Raw genomic sequence first — 21,489 nt, forward strand, 5'->3', positions numbered from 1 at the left:
ATGATGAAGTACGATATCATGTTGCATGCATTGCAACAACCGGACTCAAGACACACACACACACACATATATATATAGAAAAGAGAAACCTTTTTTTTTTGTGGCTTATCATGGAGAAGGGGGTGCCCTCCCATTTGGGACTTATTCCACTATATGATCCAATAGGTAAAAGTTATGCTCGCTATCTTCTTCTAACATGTCCTTGCAACTACATAATGAGCTGAAGTTCAAAGCAACAAAGTTCATAGTAAATTAACAAAAGAACTGACGAGGATTGACTATAACAATCAAAGTAGCATGTCTCACATGAGTATGCAATATAGAGATCTAACTCTATCTATGATAGGAAATCTTGCCACAAGAGTAACCAAGAAGCACATGCTTCGAGTATGTCTAGAGTATCAAAATCTGCATGCTTCATAATGTAGGAAATCATAGGAGCAAATATGTTTTGAATATCATGACATGAAGTTTTGCACATGCACATTCATTAGCCCCAACACAAACGTAGAACGATTTCATTGAACATAGCACAATCCAAATACCATGTGCACAACCAAGAGCAAGTTGCTAATGGCATTATATAGAAGAAGCATGTGCCTACATTCGAATGAAGACCTGGAAATAATTTGATGACTTGAAAACATCAAAAAACACATCGCATGTCAAAGGAGGGCTTGAAGGGTTACCCCAAAAATAGATGGGGGGTTTCTAATTGTAGAGATCTTCTACAAGGTTTTTTGATAAAAATGGGAGGGTTTTCTCAGAAAACTAGAACACCCCCTTACTTGACCTTGGGGGGGTTTTTGGTTTTCAGTAAAAATCATCCTAAAACTCTCTCCCCCACCCCCCTCCCCTATGATAAACCTACACTCGTTACGCACTCAACACAGCACAGAAAGGTAACACAATATATGAGCTCAAGGTATCCTCTTGTGTTATTCAATCCAAAAAGCGGGACAACATAGACACATCCCAGGACTACACCCTCGTGACGCCGCACATAAGAGGGTTCACCACTGGGTATAGGGAATCACACGTAGAGTGGAAACAAGGCAGGGCTTTGAGTCACTACTACTCCCTATATAGGTGCATTCGGTAGCAACGGCATGGTATAGCTACAAAGCCCTTACCCTCACCCCCGCTTACTGGATTGCTGTCCTCAGCAATCTAAGGGTAGCGTTTGTTATTTGACTCATCTGGGGTCTTAACACAGCTTTTCCTAGCAAGCTGGTCAGTGTCCGCCGGTCTAAGGGGACCGCGGGGTCTTAACACAGTCTACACTATCAGACTGGCTAATGTCTGCTACACTAGGACTTGGGGGTCTTAACACAACCTTTTCTAGCAAGTTGGTCAGTGTCTGCCCATCTAGATTGGAAACGTGGGGCTTTGTTTTTGGAGTTATTTGATGATTGTTACCATGCGGGTCCACCCTCGACTCAATTACATTTGAGGAGTGGAGGCACGTTGGGGTCTATGATTGAGAACCGCATTGTTTTTGGTTTTCTGGAGAGGCTCAAGGGTCGTTGGAAGGAGTAGGGGGATTCTCCTCGAGCCAAAGGGCGAAGGCATCCTTTCCGCATTCGCGGACCTCCACTTTTGAGATCCAAGTGGCCTCCTTGAGTGGACGCTCGCGCCACTTGGTGAGGTATTTGGGGAAGCCTCTTTGTTCCCGGCATCGGAGGAATGCTTCTACTTCGAAGGGACCATTGGAATGGAGCATTGGTACGCGCTGTCCTCATTGGTTGTTGGGATAGAACCTACATAGAAGACGAGCATGAAACACATTATGAACACAAACACTATCTGGCAAGTCTAGTTTGTAGGTGACTTCGTTCAACACTTGGGTGATTCGGTAGGGTCCATAGTAGCGGTGATTGAACTGTTAGATATGATCAATGCCCCACCCTCATTAGGTGCTACCAATGATCCATGGTGCTCAAAGTTGTAAGGCCCCCATTATCAGGAGAAGCCAAATGTGAGCCCGGACATTGGTTGAGTCCTGACTTGTATATTAGATGAGGTCTATGTGACCGGATGGCAAAAAGGTGACCATTGTGGGTCTAATCTTTGGGTTAGATGGAGTGGTTAAGCTGGTAGCAACTTAAGGCGCATTGCATCAAGTTGCGGGGTAAGGGAGTTAAAAGGGGCCCCTATTTTGGGGTCCGAGGGCCGCGGAAGTAGCCCCTGGCTGGGGGGTCCTAGGGCAACCTCGTCCCAATGGTAAAGGGAATATTCCTTGGAATATTCCCTGGCCGACTAGTGGAGGCTCATATGGTAGGTCGCGATCAGTAGGCCGACCTAACGACCTTCGCGGGCTATAAAAGATAAACCCCTTCACAGCCATCGATCATTCATCTTTCACCCAATCAGAGTTGTTGTTCCAGATGGTACAAAATACACCTTGTGGAAGTTCAAATTTACAACTATCCTTGATTCTTATGAGCTTCCGGAGATTGTGTTGGGGACTGACGCAGAACCACAGCCTACCCCCGACCCATCAAATTCTAGTGTGACGATTCCTCCGAATGCAAATCTTCTATAAGCTTGGAAATGAAGGAATGCAGATGCATTGTGTGCCTTAGTTACAAGCTGTTCTGATAGTGTTCTGACTTTGATTCAGCATACAACCAAAGCGTCAAAGGCTTGGAATGTACTAAGGAGTTAGTATGAAACACGAAACCAAACAAGGATTCAAAACTTGGAGAATCAACTAGCAGCGGAGAAGTTTGCTGAAGGAGAGACAGTTGAAGCATTCATCACTCGGATTAAGAATTTGCGCGATCAGATGGCTGGCGCTGGGATACAAAAGACTATCAAGGAGCTAGCTCGGAGGTGTCTTTGGATTTGTCCACAAAAGTTTGATGGACTAGTAACTGCCCTTAATACTCAGGTAAGACCTCAAGCTTTGACTTTTGAGGAGTTTTGTGCATTATTGATGGAGGAGGAGTTGAGGCTGAAAGCCCGAGAAGGAAGCAACAATGGAGATGCTACATTCTCTGCCAATGCAAAAGGCAAAGGTTGTTCCTCCACCAAAAATGATGGTGACAAAAAGAAGAAGGGCGGCAAGAAGAAGTTTCAAGGATAGTGCTTCTACTGCAAGAAGAAAGGACATGCAATTGCAGATTGTCGTGTCAAGAAGGCAAATGAAAAGAATGGTACCCTTAAAAGTAAAGGGAAAGAGATAGCCAATACGGCTGAAGTAGAGTTGGAATTATTCATGGAGACCATTGAGGAAGTGTGCTCCTCGGCGTAAGAAGAATCTACCACTGACTCATGGGTGTTGGATAGTGGGGCCTCCCGTCACATGACCAACAAGAAAGGTCTATACACTTCTATGCAGCCTCTACAAGAATCCATCACTGTGACGGTTGGAAATGATGCTAAATGCCCTGCTATGGGTACAGGTACTATTTCTTTTGTTGCTGCAAATGGTGAAGTCAAAAAGCTTTCAAATGTGTTGTATGTTCCTGAAATCAGGAGAAATCTCTTATCAGTTTGCTGCCATAACTGATATTGGTCATGAAGTGAGGTTCAAGAAGACAGGTGCAGAAATTATTGATAGTGCTGGCACAATTGTTGGCAAAGGAGAAAGAAGGAACAACCTATATGAGCTAAGTGCTCTTACAGCCACCGTTGGAGTGGGCACAAGTAAGCTTTGGCATGAAAGGTTTGGACACATCGGATTTGCAGTGTTGAAGGAGATGCAAAAGCAATGTATGGTTGCTCATCTACCTACAATAATTGAATTGAAGGAACCATGTGAAGCTTGTATGATGGGCAAGCAACAGAGAAAGGCATTTCCACAAGAAAGCAAGAATAGAGCACATGCTCCTCTAGAGTTGGTGCATGCTGACTTGTGTGGTAAGATGCCTACACAGGCCTTGGGGGGATCTTCTTATTTTATGTTGATTATCGACGACTATAGTAGGAAGATGTGGGTGTACTTCCTTCATGATAAGGCTCAAGCTTTTGGTAAGTTTAAAGAATGGCTAAAACTTGTTGAGAATGAAACAGGGAAAAGTGTGAAGAAATTTAGAACAGATGGTGGTGGTGAGTTCAACTCAAAGGAGTTTGAAGGCTTTTGCAAGAGCAAAGGGATCAAGCATCAATTGACGACACCTCACACACCTCAGCAGAACGATGTTGTGGAACGCAGGAATCACACCATTGTGGAGATGGCAAGATGCATGCTAAAGGGCAAGGGATCGCCTAACCATTTTTGGGCTGAAGCTGTTAATACTGCAGTCTACATTCTAAATCGGAGCTACACAAAGGCTCTCAAGGGAAAAACACCTCATGAGGCTTACACTGGTAAGAAACGATTTGTCTCACATTTCAGAATTTTTGGATGTGAATGTTATGCACATGTTCTAGATGAGAAGAGAAACAAGTTAAAACCAAAGAGCAGAAAATGTATCTTCTTGGGTTATAGTGATGAGCAGAAGGCTTACAAATTATATGACCAAGAGGCAAAGAAGATCATCGCGAGCCGTGATGTGGTGTTCAAGGAGGAGCCGCATACAGTGGAGGAGGAGAAGGCAAGTTCTTCCACTTTATCATCAAGCGAAGAAGTAGTCCACTATGAACCTGTCCCGAGAGCTAACCCTATCCTTAAGGAGGAGGAAGCATCATCTTCAGATGATGAGGAAAAAGTTCCCCAACCTGACATCACCCCACTAGAAAAGCCATTGCCGCGCTGGATGAAGCAGCTCTATGACCACAATAATCCTACGCATGCATCTGTTGAGGAGAAGGCAGATAGACCAAGGAGGTCTCAGAGAATAAAGGAGCAAAGGAGGGCTTCTGCTCACATAGTCAATATGGCCTTGATGGTTGAGATTATGAGAGAAGTAAAGGAGCCAACTGACTTAGAAGAAGCACTTGCAGATCCATCATGGAAGGCTACTATGCAAGCGAAGTATGACAGCATAATGAAGAATGACACTTGGGAGCTAGTGGATCGACCAGCAAAGCGGAAGGTTATTGGCACCAAGTGGATCTGGAAGGTAAAGTACAAGGCTGATGGTACCTTAGAAAAGTACAAAGCTAGACTGGTTGCCCAAGTATTTTCACAAGTTGAAGGGTTTGATTTTCAAGAGTCATTTGCCCCAACTGCCAGAATGACCACTATTCGCACGGTACTTGCAGTGGCTTCCCACAAGAAGTGGCCAGTGTACCAAATGGATGTTAAGTCAGCGTTCTTAAATGGTGACCTCAAGGAGGAGGTGTACGTGGCTCAGCCACCAGGGTTTGAGGCCCCCCATTCAGAGAACAAAGTGTGTAAGCTGAAGAAGGCATTGTATGGGGGGCTGAAACAAGCCCCCAGAGCATGGTACCAGCGGATAGATAAGTTCTTTTTAAACCTAAACTTCAAAAGATGTGCCTCAGATGCCAACTTGTATGTTTATAGGGATGGTAAAAGTTTGTAGTGATTGTCCTATATGTGGACGACCTTCTTATTACAGGTGACTATGAAGATATGATCAACCAAACTCAAAAGGCTTTGAGTTGTAAGTTTGAAATGACAGACTTGGGCTTGCTACACTATTGTTTGGGGATTGAAGTCTGGCAAGAGCCAGGAAAGATCTTCATCTCTTAGAAGAAGTATGCATGGGAGATCTTGAAGGCATTTGGCATGACCGAGTGCAAGGAGATAGCTACACCTATGGAGGCGAATGCAAAGTTATCCGTCGAGGATACATCAGCACTAGCAGACATTGGGAGGTATAGGAGGTTGGTCGGCAATCTGATCTACTTGTGTAACACCAGACCAGATATCAGTTTTGCTATTGGTGTTTTGAGCAGGTTCTCAAACAAACCTCATGAGAGTCATTGGAAGGCTGGGATGTGGGTGCTCAGATACTTGAAGAAAACTCTTGACTATGGTATCACATACAGTTTCGGAACTTCTCTTGTGGGGAACTATGACTCAAATTGGGCAGGAGACAGTGATTCCAAGAAGTCAGTTTCTGGTTATTGTTTCTCTTTGGGTTCAGGAATTTTCTCTTGGATTAGTAAGAAGCAGCCAACAGTGGCATTGTCTTCTACCAAAGCAGAGTACAAGGCAGCTTGTTTTGTTACATGTGAAGCAGTATGGTTGAGAAGGATTCTATGGCATATGGGAGTGCAGGATGAAGAACCAACTGTGCTGAGATGTGACAATCAGAGTTGCGTCACCATTGCCAAAAATCCAGTGTTTCATGCACGCACCAAACATATAGAGATCCAATATCACTATGTGTGTGATTTGATGGAGAATGGGATAGTGGAACTGGTCTACTGTCCAACATAGGAGAATGGAGCAGATATCTTCACCAAAGCACTTACGAAGGATCTGCTTCAAGTTCATCTTCAGAGACTCAGCATTGGGCCGAGGAGACAGTTCACCTATGGGTGGACATTGAGGGGGGGTGTTAGATATGATCAATGCCCCACCCTCATTAGGTGCTACCAATGATCCATGGTGCTCAAAGTTGTAAGGCCCCCATTATGAGGAGAAGCCAAATGTGAGCCTAGACATTGGTTGAGTCCTGACTTGTATATCAAATGAGGTCTATGTGACCGGATGGCAAAAAGGTGACCGTTGTGGGTCTAATCTTTGGGTTAGACGGAGTGGTTAAGCTAGTAGCAACTCGAGGCGCATTGCATCGAGTTGCGGGATAAGGGAGTTAAAAGGGGCCCCTATTTTGGGGTCCGGGGGCTGCGGAAGCGGCCCTTGGTGCTGGCCCCCCTGGCGGGGGTCCGGGGGCAGCGCCCTCATCCCGATGGTAAAGGGAATATTCCCTGGCCGACTAGTGGAGGCTCATATGGTAGGTCGGTCAGTAGGCCAACCTAACGACCTTCGCGGGCTATAAAAGATAAACCCCTTCACAACCATCGATCATTCATCTTTCATCCAGTCAGAGTTGTTGTTCCAGCTAGCCTTAAGCTCTTCACCTATCTTCTGTCTAGATCGCCATCTAAGCTTCACACAGTGGAAGCGCACGGGTGGACAGAGCCATCTTTGTATCAGTTGTTTGGAGCTAAAGAATTTACTAATTCTCCTCTTATCTGTTGTGTACTCTCTATCTCTTTCTCAGATTCTGTTCGATGCGCCGTGTAATTTTTTACATGAACTTGGGGGTCATGTTTTTGGGAAGTGACATATTCTTAGAGCTAACTAGGACCATGTTTCCTTTGGTAAATAGGACAGCCTTTCTCTTCTTGTTTGCTTGCTCGGTCATGGTGATCTTGCTCTGCTTGAGGCTTTGCTTAGCTGCTGCATTTCGGTCTCTCCATTTCTTCAGGAATTCTTCTGCATCTTGATCTTCCGCTTTGGCTGCTCCGAATGCTAGGGCCAGTGAAGTAATGACTTCTTTTCCTGTGGCTAACTCAAAGGGGGTGTACCCCGTTGCCGAGTGGATGGAGCTATTATAGTGGAATTCCAAGACATCAAGGTATAAGGCCCAATCTTTCTAGTCCACTCGGGCATAGCTCCGGAGATAGTCTTCGATGCCTTGGTTGACTCTTTCTGTCTATCCATCTGTCTCCGGGTGGAAGGATGATGAGAATCAATTGTGTTTCCAAGGTCTTGAAAAGTTACTTCCACATGTCGCTCATGAATCTTCCATCTCTATCTGATACAATGGCCAATGGTAAGCCATGAAGTTTGAATACATGTGTGAAGAAGAGGCGTGCTACTTCCTTGGCATTTAGTGGTGGTTTGGCAAGGATGAAGTGGGCCTATTTGGAGAAATAGTCCACCACTACAAAGATGATTGTGTACCCATGGGACTCAGGTAGTTCCACAATGAAGTCCATGTTGATGACGTCCCATGGGCGGTTGGGTACCGGTAATGGTTGTAGTAGTCCTGCTGGTCTTCATCGTGGTGCTTTGACCAGTTGGCAAGTGGGGCAAGTTTTGATGTAGTCTATTACTTCCTCCTTCATATTCGGCCAAAAGAACTGCTTCCTAAGGGCCTCCAAGGTTTTGCTTTGCCCTTTGTGGCCTCCAATTTTGCCATCATGTATCTCATGCAGGATGAGTTTCTTCAACTCCAAATTGTTGGGGATATACAAGCTCTTGCCTAAAAATAGGATACCCTCCTCTAAGGTGTGCATTCCATGTGGGGTCTTCTCTGCTTCCACATCTCTAATTATCTTGTGCATTTCTTGGTCTTACTCTAGGGCCTCTTTGACTAGTTCTATGAAGTTGTTGCTGACCACACTGACAGCTTTCAAGTCAGCTTTCCAGCTCAAGGCATCTCCTATCTTGTTAGTGGAGCCAGGCTTGTGCTTAATCTCCAGGTCGAATTCTGCTAGGAAGTCTAGCCAGCGGGCTTGCTTTGCCGATAACTTGGGTTGAGATTGGAAGTATTTGAGGGAGATATTGTCGGTAAAGACTATTGTGTGCTTGTCTTGAACATAGTGCTTCCATTTTCTAAGGCAGTGGATGACTACCTGCCAACATTTCCTTCTCGTGTGTGCTCCACCTTGTTTCAGCATCAGTAAATTTCTTTGACTCATAAGCAATGGGGTGACCTTCTTGTACCAGCACACCTCCTATGCCGTAGTCGGATGCATCTGTAGAGATTTCAAAGGGTTTGGTGAAGTTCGGCACCCTTAGGACAGGAGTTTGGCTCATGCACTTCTTCATCTACTCAAAGGCTTCCTGTTGCGCGTTCCCCCATGTAAAAGAGTGATCTTCTTTGGTGAGGTGGGAGAGGGGGGTAGTGATGAGGCCGTAGTCTTTGATGAATCTCCGATAAAATACTGTGAAGCCAAGGAACTCCCGCACTTCTCTTACAGTTTTCAGTACTGGCCATCTTTGGATAGCTTCCACTTTCTTAGGATCCACTTTGATTCCATCTGCTCCTACAATAAAGCCTAAGAACTCCAACTCTTTCACTATGAACTCACATTTTTCAGGCTTGGCATATAACTGATGCTGCCGCAATTTCTCAAAAACTCGACGTAAGCGTTGCTTGTGCTCTTCTAAGGTTTTGCTGTAGACTAGGAGGTCATCTATGTAGATAATGACAAAGATATATATCTCCGATCAAAAGACTCCATCCATGAGGGCACAAAATGTGCCTAGTCCATTACTCAGGCCGAATCCTAATACTAACCACTCAAAACTACCATATCGGGTGCAGAAGGCTATTTTTGGGATATCTTCTTCGGCTATGCGGATTTGGTGGTATCCTGATCTAAGATCAATACGGCTAAAGTACTTGGCCCCGTGTAGTCTATCTAAGAGGTCTTCCACTAGGGGCATGGGATATTTATTTTTTATGGTGATTTTGTTAAGGGCCATATAATCTACATAGAGTCTAAGTCCCCCATCCTTCTTCTTTACAAATAATACTGGGGCACCAAAAGGGGATTTGCTAAGGCGGATGAACCCTTGTTTTTCTAGTTCGTGTAGTTGCTTCTTCAATTCCATGAGCTCGGTGTGGTTCATGCGATAGGGAGCTCGGGCCGGTGGGACCAACCCTGGGATCAGTTCAATCTTGTGGTCCACATCTCGCCTAGGTGGTAGACCCTTGGGTAGCTCGGTTGGCATTACATCTTTGAATTCTTCAAGTATTTCGGCCACCTCAGTGTTCCTACTCTGTTATCTGGGTTTCTTGCCATTTTCTTCTTCTTCAATCAGTCTGATCATACACAGATAGACCATATCTCCTTGCTTGACTGATTTTTCGACCTGCTTGGCACTGCATGTCATGATACGTGGCCTAATAACGGTCCCTTGGACCGGTGCATTTTGGGTCTGGCCCTTTGGTTGGGTTGTAGTTGGTTTCACTGTTTGGCATGATACTCTTGGCTTATTCTCCTTCATTTGCACCTTGATTGGGGTCCTACCAGGCAGTTGCATTCTTTTACATGGTACTCTAACGCCTTCTCCTTGCATATCTAGCATCATTTTATTTACACCTTTACCAAACATTGCAATGACATGCTTGTCATAGAATTCCAAGCCCAATATCACTTCAAAATCATCCATGGGGATTACTAAGAAGTTGAGTTTTGCTTTCCGCTTGTCGACCTCTACTTGGATTGCAAAGACTTGTTTCACTTCCTTGGCTTCTCCTTGTGCGAATGCTAATGTTAATCCTTCTGGGGCCTTCGATAGTTTTAATCCATGTTTTGCTGCACACCCTGGTGTCATGAAGTTGTGTGTTGCTCCTGTGTCCACCATGATAGGTTGGTTTCCTTCGCCCACTCAGCCTTTGATGTATAGATGGTGAACTGCCGCTACTCTGGCTGCCATGCATTGGGGTCGGGCACTAACTGACCCTACCCTTGGGTGGTCCATGCTTTCCTCACTTCCATTTGGGATTTCTTGGATGCGCGGTGGTTGTGGTTCTTCTCCTCCATATGCGCTAGCCGCATTCACCCTTAATCCACTTGATGAAGCTATATCTTCTATTGGGCATCTATTTTGGTCGTGTGGGCCCCCACATCTGAAGCATTTGATTCCGACGGACGGGCTTGGGGGTCTCCACTATGATGTATTTGATCCTGCGGTCCCATATGATGTGCTAGGGGGTTGGCCTGTAGTGATTGTTTCCCCATCTTCCTGCTGCTCCTCTTGGTACTAAAGCGGTTTGTGACATGGCCGTGGTGGTGGTGGTGGTGGTGTTTTGGCTCTTTGTATCTGTGAATGCCCCTCTAGGGGCATTGGGCCTTTGGTTCCATGAGTTATTGTTGTTGAAGTTGTTGTTGAACCTGCTTTGGTTCCCCTGTGCTGTTCTTCTGCCTTCCAAGTCCACTAGTCTTTCGGCCATTCTCATGGCTTTTGCTAAGCTTGTTGGCTCCTATCTCTCCACATCTCTTCTAGCCCATTCTTGCATCCCAAACAAAAATCCATGTAATTTAGTGTATGTATCCATGTTTGGTAGCTGTAGCATGATCTGCCTATATTTGCTGACATATTCTTTCATCTTCCCCTGTGTTTGCTTGAGGTTCCTCCATTCATCTCTCACTTTGAATTTTTCCATCTTTGGAATGAAGTAGTCCTTCAATTCTTCCTGGAGTTCTTCCCATGAAAAGATGATGTGGCCCTGCTCTTGTTCCAGTAGGTACCAACTGACAGCGTCCTCCTCCAAGTAAATGGCTGCCACCTCCGCCTTTTTGTCTTCAGTTATTCGTGAATACTTCAAGTACCTGTCCACCTCTGCGATCCATTTCTTCAGAACTAGCCCATCTCTCTCTCTCTCTTGTACTTGGCTGGTTGGGGCATCTTGAATTTCCCATATTCATCTTCTGAACTGTCACTATCTTCCTCCTCTCTACGGTGGTGCTTCTTCTCCTTCTTCTTGTCTTTCTTTTTACTTCCTAATTCTACTACTTTCTCCTTCTCTTTCCTTGTATCTTGCGCCCTCCTAGATGTCTCTTCTCTACCCATTCTATCCATCTCCTCTTGCATTCTGTGTCTTTTTTCCTCTTCTTGTTGTTGTATCACCCATTCTCTATAGCCCTACTCCACTTCTAGTTTTTTCTTCCTTTCTTCCTCCTCTCCCTTCATCTGCATGTTCCTCCATATTGACTCCAGTATGCCTGACATACAATCTAATTGTCTTTCCAGTGTGCCTGACATACAATCTAATTGTCTTTCCAGTCCGGCCACCTTCTTCTCTTAGGCCACTCTCCATTCTTGCCCTCTACTCTTCTTCCTCTCCTCCATTGTTGGGAGGGTGATGTTCTCCCTTTCGTCCTCCATGTGGTTGGTGGTGGTGTCGACGTGGGGAAGCCGCATTTCGCTTGTGGTGATGTGGGTCGTGCCGCGGGGGAGCCGTGTCACGTCTTCAAACGGTGTGGTGTCGAGGTTGGGACGTCATGCCGGGGGCCGATGCGTCGGGGGGCGATGTGACGTGGGGCGTCGCGCTGTGGGTCGTTACAACTTTGATCTCTTCGGGGCACTGGATCTTTCCTCCTACTTCCGTGAGCACTCCTTCACTCCGAGCAAGAGTCACTCTGATACCAAGTGTGATAAACCTGCACTCGTTACGCACTCAACACGACACAGAAAGGTAACACGATATATGAGCTCAAGGTATACTCTTATATTATTCAATCCAAAAAGCGAGACAACATAGACACATCCCAGGACTACACCCTCGTGATGCCGCACATAAGAGGGTTCGCCACTAGGTATAGGGAATCACACGTAGAGTGGAAACAAGGCAGGGCTTTGAGTCGCTACTACTCCTTATATAGGTGCTGTAACGCACAAGGCGTGCGTAGCGTGCAACTTCCCACTTTGCGTTCGTCACCCACGGTTCTCACCGTGATCCCCCGCGGTCTTTCCCCACCTTTAGCTTACAAGAAGGCACTTTGCTTAGAAAGAAAGTAGATTGCAAGCAGACTTTGCGATTGCAAGAAATAACACTCGTGTTATGTTGGCGCAAGGCCCGAGTGGAGGGGGAACACCCAGGCAATGCGAGAAGAAAATGTTGATTACAATGGTTTGTGCGCTTATCCCCCCTCATACACCCCCCCCCCCCCCCTCCCACGAGGAAGCTCAATGTCCTCATTGAGCGGGAGTGGGACTGGTTGACTCAAAATTTGGGGGTCTTAATCCACTCCTAGTGAGTAGATCAGTGTCTAAACCCGCTAAGTGCCTTATCCACCACTGACTCGATACAGATGTGAGATAAGGTCTTTGTTTATTTTTGAACATAAAACAGACAATTCCTAGACCTAAGTTGCCTTGCCCACTAACTCGATTTACAGATGTGGAGCTAAGGACTTTTTGAAGTAGGTTGAATTCGATGATCACTCCTGTGGTAATGGTGGATGATACAGATCTGGATTCTCTCGCTCGTTGTAGAATTGAAGTAGTAGATCACGAGCATGTTTGATGACTAGTGGTCCTGCCACCCAAGAAGCTTCTTTCATCGGTCCATTCTTCCACTTGATGTGAAACTCCGGGTGTTTGCCGATGAAGCGCGTCTCCAGAATGATCTCCGGCTCAAAGGGAAGCTGGGCGAGTTGTGCTGGAAGAGGTCGTTGTCGCCCAAACCAGGTATCTGCATGGAACCGCCGTAGTAGTTGAACGTGAAAGGCATCATGGATGAGGACATTTGGCGGCAGTTGGATCTTGTACGTGACGTCGTTGAGTCTGGTAATGACTTTATATGGCCCGTAGTACCAGTTGTTGAACTTGGGGGTGAGGTTTTTGGGTAAGTCGATGTTCTTGGAGCTTACCAGCACCAAATCTCCAGGGAAGAACTCCACATGCTTTTTCCTTTTCGCATTGTATCTTTTGGCAATGAGTATCTTGTTGTTGCGCAAGCTTTCCTGGGCCACTAGCATTCGTTGTTTCCACTTCAGCAGGAACTCTTCGGCGTCTGGATCTTCGACATACTGTTTAGCTGCTGCCAAGGCCAGAGGGATGATGACTTCTTTTCCTGTTGCTACCTCGAAGGGGGTGAAACTCGTGGAACTGTGCAGGGTAGCATTGTAATGGAACTCCAGGATGTCGAGGTATTGAGCCCAATCCTTCTGATCGGCTCGGACATAGCTGCAGATGTAATCTTCGATGCCTTGGTTGAGTTTTTCGGTTTGCCCATCTGTTTGCGGATGAAATGCTGATGAGAAGCGGAGCTGAGTATCCATCAACTTGAAAAGCTCCCGCCACATGTTACTGAGGAATCAGGGATCTCGATCGGATACTATGGCTAGAGGCAACCCATGATACTTGAAGACCCTGGAAAAGAATAATTTTGCCACTTTCGGAGCAGTGATTGGCGGCTTGGTGGCAATGAAGTGAGCTTGTTTGGAGAGGTAGTCCACCACCACAAAGATTGCCGTGCAGCCATGCGACTTGGGCAAGTCGGTGATGAAGTCCATACTTACCACATCCCAGGGTCGAGATGGAATTGGCATCTGTTGAAGCTCTCCTGCTGGCTTCATCCTCTAAGCCTTCACCATTTGGCATGTCGGGCAGGTGCATACATATTCGGTGACATCCTCCCGCATCTTTGGCCAGTAGAAAAATCTTTTCAGGCGATCAAAAGTCCTTATCTGACTAGAGTGCCCCCCAATGGGACTATTGTGACATTCCCATAACATCTGATTTCTGAGTTCATCATTCTTGGGTACATACATGGCTTCTTGGTAGTAGATGTTCCCATTTCTGACTTCATACATTCCCCATGGAGTAGAGCCTGCTTCAATGTCCTTCAGAAGTTGCTGTGCTTCTTCATTCCCATCCATCTTCTCCCGCACCTGGGCCCCAAATCTGCCTTCGGCGAGATGGTGATAGCTTGTAATTCAGCTTGTCGGCTCAAAGCATCCAGCATTTTGTTGGAAGAGCCGAGCTTGTGGATAATTTCAATGTCAAATTCTGCCAAAAAATCCTGCCATCGGGCCTGCTTTGGTGATAGCTTTGGTTGAGTCTGGAAATACTTGAGGGAAATATTATCTGTATAGACTTTTGTTGGCTTGTCCTGCACATAGTGCTGCCACTTCCTTAAGCAATGCACTACTGCATACATCTCTTTCTCATGAGTAGCCCACCTTCTCTCCGTTGGGTCCAGCTTTTTTGATTCGTAACATATGGGATGCCCATCTTGCATGAGCACACCCCCTATGGCATAACTTGATGCATCAGTATGGACCTCAAAAGGGCATGAGAAATTTGCCATCTTTAACACTGGGGCCTGGATCATCATGCTTTTTAGCTGCTCAAAGGCTTGCTGCTCCCGTTTCGTTCACTGGAAAGTAGTTGAGTTAGAGGTCAGATCTGTCAGCGGGGCAGTAATCTTACTGTATCCTTGAATGAACCTTCAGCAGAAGACTGTAAATCCCAAAAATTCTCGCACCTGACTTACCTTGCGGGGAGCCCCCCAATTCTTCATTGCTTTGACCTTCTTCGGGTCTATGGCAATGCCATTTTCTTTTACTAGATAGCCCAAAAATTCTATCTCTTGTATAACAAACTCACACTTTTCTGGCTTAACGAACAATTGATTCTCCCGGAGCCGAGTAAAGACCTTCTCCAGGTGCTGTACATGATCTTCCAGGGTTCTGCTGTAAATGAGCACATCATCAATGTAGATGATCACAAAAACATCAAGATAGTCGATGAATATCTTGTCCATGAGCTCACAAAAGGTAGCTGGTGCATTAGTGAGCCCTTGTGGCATGACCAACCATTCATAGCTTCCATATCGGCTTTTGAAAGCCGTCTTCACCTCGTCCCCTTCTGCTATTCTAATTTGGTGGTACCCTGACCTCAAGTCAATTCCACTGAAGTAGCGTGCTCCTTGCAGCCGATCCATCAGTTCATCTACCACTGGCACAAGGTACCTGTTTCTCACTGTAGCTTTATTGAGAGCTCTATAATCTGTACACAAGCGAAGAGACCCATCCTTTTTCTTGACAAATAGGACTGGAGCTCCATAGGGTGATCTACTAGGCTGAATGTGGCATGATGCCTCCATTTCCCCCAGTTGTTTCTTCAATTCCACTAGCTCCGTTCCTGTCATCCTGTAAGCTGGCCTGGCTGGCGGTTGCACTCTTGGCAAGAGCTCGATTCGGTGATCAACACTCCTGCGAAGCGGTAACCCTGTAGGCAGCTTATCGGGCATAACATCTTGGAACTTGTCCAGAACTTCCCTGACCCTTTCGTCACCTATTGTCCAGATGATTTGTTGAATCACTGGTTCTTCTTCAATGAGCCTCATCATACATAGCCTCAATTGCCCCCCATGCTTCAGTTCTTTTTCCAGCTTCTTGGCAGTAATCTCCATGGGTCCTAGGGCTCCCACTTGTGCTCCTTGACTCTTTACTGTGGCCTGATCCACCACTGCTTCCATCCCCTTTGCTCTCTCCGATTGCTCTTCCTCTAGTTGCTCCTTTGTTGTTGCTTTCTGTACCCACACCTTTGCAAGACTCTCTTTCTCTGAGCTGCTTACATTCTGCACTTTGGTCACTACCAATCTAGCATCCACTGCATTGCCAGCCGGTGACTTGTTGTGACTCTTGCTTTTAGTGCGAAAATATGGCACCCAGACCACCGACTGCGGTGCTTGCAAGTAAATCTTATTCTTTCTCATGCCCAGTATTTGCACGACATGGTTGTCTATCCAATCCATGCCTAAGATGCCTTCAAAGTCATCCATAAGGACCACTATAAAATCCAGACTTTCCTGCCATTGCCCAATTTGAACTGGGACGCCTTTGGCTAACTTGCAGTACTTGTATATTTTTTATCTTGTACAAACGATACCTCCAGCCCTTCGGCCCTTACTGGCCTCACACCTAGCCGGGCTGCTACTTGAGGTGATATGAAGTTATGGGTGGCCCCTGTGTCCACCATCATCATCTGGGGATGGTTCCCCAACTCAGCTTGAACAAACATGTTGCAGATGTTAGGAATAAAGGTTGGCATAGTTGCTGGAGGCTTGGCCCCCACTGCTCCTGCCTTTGCCTTAGGTTCCCACTCCTTCTCTTCATCTTCTATCTCAGTTATCTGAATTGTCGATCTTGATCCTTCTGCTTCTGCTTGAGTATAAGCAAATCTTGAGCCACTTGAAGAAGCTGCTCCTCTCGGACAATCCCTTGCGAAGTGAGGACCTCCGCAAGTGTGACAAGCTAAAGGGCCTCCTCTTCCTTGCCCCATTCGACCCCCTCCTCCATATCCTCCTCTATTTGAGTTATTCCCTTGGCCGCCCCCAGACGTGGTTGGTCTGGAACTAGCAGAACTATTGGCTGGGGTTGTTTCGGACCGAGTCTCCGTGTACTCCAGTCGGAGGGGTTGCTTGCCACTCCATCCACTATTCCCTTGCGTGTTGTTCTGGTAGGATCCTTGGTTTTGTCTATTTCCCCATGCTGAGTTGGACTGAGCGGTGTTGCCTCCTTGTGAAGCCCCACGCCCTGCCCCTCCTTGTCTGCCATCATAATCTGTGCACCTTTCAGTTATTGTCATGGCCTCTAGCACACTTCCAGGCTCCTGCTTTTCTATTTCTCTTCTAGCCAATGGTTGCATTCCATACAGAAAACCATGCAGTTTGGTGGTCATGTCCATGCCGGGTAGCTGCAGCATTAGAGACCTATATTTTTGCACATAGTCTCTCATTCGGCCTGCATTCTGCCTCAGATTTCTCCATTCGTCTCTGACTTTGAATGGTTCATTCTTTGGCACAAAATATTCCTTCATGCTTCTCTGCAACTCCTCCCAGGTTAGCTTCTTGCCAAACTGCTCTTCCTCATACATCAGCCACTTCGAGGCATCACCCTCTAGTAATTGTGCTGCCACCAATCCTCTTCTTTTGCTTGACACTTTGAGTAACTTCATGTAGCCATCCACCTCTCTTATCCATCGGTTTAGGCTAACTGAGTCCCTCTCACCTTTGTATTTTTCCGGTGCTTGAGGCTTGTACTTTCCCATTTCATCGGATGAGGAATCATCCTGTTCCTTCTTTTCTTTCCTTCGGCGTCTCCGATGAATCTCACCATCATTGTCTGTCTCGACTTGAGCCTTCCCTAGTGCTTTGGGTAGCATGGTAGCCAGTAAGTCCTTCATCATTTCTCGCATGGCATCCATTGGGTCGGGTTCGTGCCGTGGCTCCTCTTCTTCGTGCATAGCAGCATCTATTTCATTCTCATGCTCGGTTGCGTATCCTTCCCCAATCACCAGTCGAGGTCTGCTTGCTCCGATTCCAAGGGCCACCGAGATTTCATCTCGGTCATCGTGAATTCCACTCTTGTTCTTGTTGCGTCCACCCATGTTGATGAACCACAACTTTGCTAGCTTTCCAAAATCGCCCCCACGCCTGGTGAAGGACTAGCCCTGGCGTGAGTTGAGCTCTGATACCAAGTGTAACGCACAAGGCGTGCGTAGCGTGCAACTTCCCACTTTGCGTTCGTCACCCACGGTTCTCACCTTGATCCCTCGCGGTCTTTCCCCACCTTTAGCTTACAAGAAGGCACTTTGCTTAGAAAGAAAGTAGATTGCAAGAAGACTTTGCGATTGCAAGAAATAACACTCGTGCTATGTTGGTGCAAGGCCCGGGTGGAGGGGGAACACCCAGGCAATGCGAGAAGAAAATGTTGGTTACAATGGTTTGTGCGCTTATCCCCCCTCATAGGTGCATTCGGTAACAACGGCCTGGTATAGCTACAAAGCCCTTACATCCCCCTCCCCCTCCCCCACCCCAACCCAAAACCCCTCATGTGAGCTGGTCCATGGTACACCCACTCCCCCCTTCCCCCTTGCGTGACCTTGATTTGGGTAAACGTTGGACTAAGATTTGTTATAGCTAGATAGCTAGAGTAGATGATAATGGTAATTGTAATGTTAGCTAATAATTATCTCTAACGTTCTCTGAGAGAGAGAGAGAGAGGATTTGTACTGCCGGTATGCTTACTCAGCCTGCTCGTCTTTTACCTTCTCCTCGTCCTCCTCCTTCCCCTTCCCATCAGCTCCACATGCCTCTGTTGCGCACCCTTCCCCCGCCTTCGGCCTTCCATCAACAACACCGTCACTCTCTTCCCTCTTCCTTCTCTGCCGCGTCCATCCCCTTTCCTCCCCTGCCCCATCTCTCATCAAGAAAGCGCCGGGGCGGCAACTCAAATGTTTCCTGTCATTGGATCAGTAGCCCTAGCTTTGAACCTCAGCTGCCATCACGCCTTCGACTGCTTCAAGAGCCGCGATCGCGACTGCAGGACGACAGTGGACTTGCACCTGAGCAACACAAAACGCGATTCAGGTTCCCCTGCTTTTCCCAATCTGTTGTTTTCACAGAAACAAAATCCACCCTTACTTCGCTCATTTCATCTCCTGCACACATGCAGCAACAGTTACTTGTATTGCCTAGCACGAGAGGCTTTCAATGGTGTGCACTGCATTTCAAGAAATCTTGACTCTGCAAGGGGTAAAACTGACCATTCCTTTTGAAGCAAAAAATGGCTACTTTGCGTTCTCAAGAGCGTGTTAATCTCCTTCTGTTCTTGCAGTTGATACGAAGTTTACATTGCCATACCCAGTCCTAAGGAAGGTAAAACCTACTGCACAGCATTGCATTGCTATATTTTTCTGCAGTTCAGATTGCTGTACAAATTTTCTGCAAATTTTAGCGACTTTGCACAGCATTTCATTGCTACACTTATCCACTTAGGATTCATACAGGTAGACAGTTTCAGATACAGTAGAATACAGCACTTGCGGTAAAATGCTTCAATTGTCAATTAACCAAAAATTTTGTAGCCGTTGGGTGGTTTGCTTCTTACAGCTACTCTGGATTTCTCAACAGGTGTCACTACCTCTAGCCATTTTTCTGCTTGACATCTTCTTCAGTCTGCGACTTCCAGCATGGGCAACATCTGGACCACAAGGGGCATCAAATTTTGGACCACCTGGAATTATTACAAGTGCTTGGGCAGGTCTAATGGCTGGTGGTCTTCATGCATTGACAGGGCCAGATCATCTGGCTGCTCTAGCCCCCTTATGCTTGGGTCGCTCCAAGTTAGAAAGTGCTCTGGTAGGTGCACTATGGGGATGTGGCCATGATGCAGGACAAGTGATCTTTGGGCTTATTTTCTTACTGCTTAAAGGCAAATTACATATTGAACTAGTACGCACATGGGCCTCCCGTGTAGTTGGAGTAACATTGTTGGCAATTGGAGCAGTAGGCTTGAAGGAAGCACAAGAAGTCCCTGTATCTGTGTTGGCGGGCGAAGGTGCCAGTACTGCAGAAACAGCTGAGAGCCTGGAGAGTAAGAATATGACTCGAAGGCTAAGGACATTTGCCACAGGCCTTGTTTATGGGTTGCAACCTGATGCATTAATTATGATATTACCAGCATTAGCATTACCTTCACGGCTTGCTGGAGCTGCATACCTTGGAATGTTTTTGCTAGGTACGATAGTTGCAATGGGTAGTTACACTGCTTTTATTGGCTCTTGTGGTCAAGCATTGCAAAAGCGGTTGCCATGGATCACTCGACGCCTTACCATAGGCTCATCTATAGTAGCTATTGCCTTTGGCATAGGTGTGCTTGTAGGAGAAATTTTTGGCATAAGCCTCTTTTGAGTGATCTAACAAGAGCTCTTAAAGCTGCAATGTATACATGTTTTACTCTTTACTCCTTCAAGTTTATTCTGTAACATGAAAAAGAATGTGACTTCATTTCTCATGTTGTTCATATCTCTCTCCTTCCTTCCTTGCTTGTGTGCTACATTTATTTTTGTTGAAATATCCAGTCACATGCCATTCTTTTTTCCTTCTTTTCCTCACTTGAAATGTGCAGCTTTCTCTTGGCCTCTTTGAATAGTGTAGCTTAATGCTACCTCTACTTTCCTTCCAATTCAACTATTGTAGGTGACACTATTGAGCTCAATGTTAGGTTTGAGCATTATTGGATGAGGGTCTTGGTCATTGCATGCTGGGGCAATTATGAATGCTCATTTCTATGCTAAAGTTTTCAAGCACGTGGATGGGACTTTTTGCTCTCTAGGAAAAAGGGCCTTATAGAGGATGCACGTCCTTGCAATCATCCTTCTTTCATGCTCTTATTTTCCCGCTTATTGCTTGTAAATGCCACAAGTTGTAGTTGACAAGTCATGATGATCGCCATCTTTTGGTCATGGTCTTTAGGGATGTCTTGTTTATCATTCATGCATTGGCAAGTATTAACTTGATTGTAGTTGGTTTTTCTTGGATTCTTTCAGGTTTTGTGGAGTATGGAATTGAAGTCTTTTCATGTATCTCTCTTAATTGTTTCACAATGTAGTGGCTTCAAGCTGCATGTGCTTATATCACGATGTTTTATGATAAACTAAAATTTTGGCTAACCTTGTTTGAAACTTAGGCACGAACCATGTTATAATGCTTATTTTGCATATAAAGGTTGTATTGATCATGCTCACTTTGGATGAACTCAAGCATTACTTGAATCCACTTAACTTGCATTTTGCAAGACAAAAATCCAGGTACATTTCTCAAATACAAATGTGACTATGGAAAATAAATAGCCTAAACCAAGGTCTTAGCTATTACGTAAGTTTGACTTTACTGGTGTATTAACTTTGTTGAATGTCAACTTGCATGAAACTCTCGCATGGATCTAACCTCACATAGAAATGATATGGAGGAAAATGGGTCACCTCTTAACCATAGAGCCAATGATGTTCACCACTAAACTTGAGGCTAGTTGCATAATAGACCAAGCTTATGCTACAAGGGTTGGTGTGCCATCCCATTTGTCTACACCATCTCAAAGTGTAAATGATTATGACCTTTGATTATTTATAATATCTTGCTAGTGCTTATTGTATTAATGTCTTTTGGTACCTTATGTACACCTGTGCCTTCCCAGGAGTCTTGAGGAGTAAAATACTCATGAGCATAAAATATAGCATGATTTTGGAGTGTTTATAGGCTCTCATTGTAGGCAATTGTTCATGCATATCATAAAAGAAGTCATCCGTGGATTGTATTACGACTCCTTTGAGTTTCATGGCAATTGGTGGTTTTTTGGCTCATGGTTGTACAT

The 21,489-nt window shown here is 45.8% G+C and overlaps 1 protein-coding gene across 1 annotated transcript; it reads left to right on the forward strand.

The window, feature by feature from the left end:
* Positions 1-18,301: 18,301 nt before the first annotated feature.
* Positions 18,302-20,127, forward strand: LOC148019088 (chloroplast protein FOR GROWTH AND FERTILITY 1-like). The gene is made up of 4 exons (XM_087701671.1): positions 18,302-18,704; positions 18,790-18,869; positions 18,952-18,992; positions 19,248-20,127. Exons 1-4 carry the CDS (start codon positions 18,355-18,357, stop codon positions 20,025-20,027), a joined length of 1,251 nt encoding a protein of 416 aa, XP_087557797.1. The 5' UTR covers positions 18,302-18,354; the 3' UTR covers positions 20,028-20,127.
* Positions 20,128-21,489: the final 1,362 nt, after the last annotated feature.

Source organism: Lygodium microphyllum, chromosome 20, assembly GCF_053477565.2.
Source record: "Lygodium microphyllum isolate KBCC chromosome 20, Lygodium_microphyllum_v1.1.10, whole genome shotgun sequence".
NCBI lineage: Eukaryota > Viridiplantae > Streptophyta > Polypodiopsida > Schizaeales > Lygodiaceae > Lygodium > Lygodium microphyllum.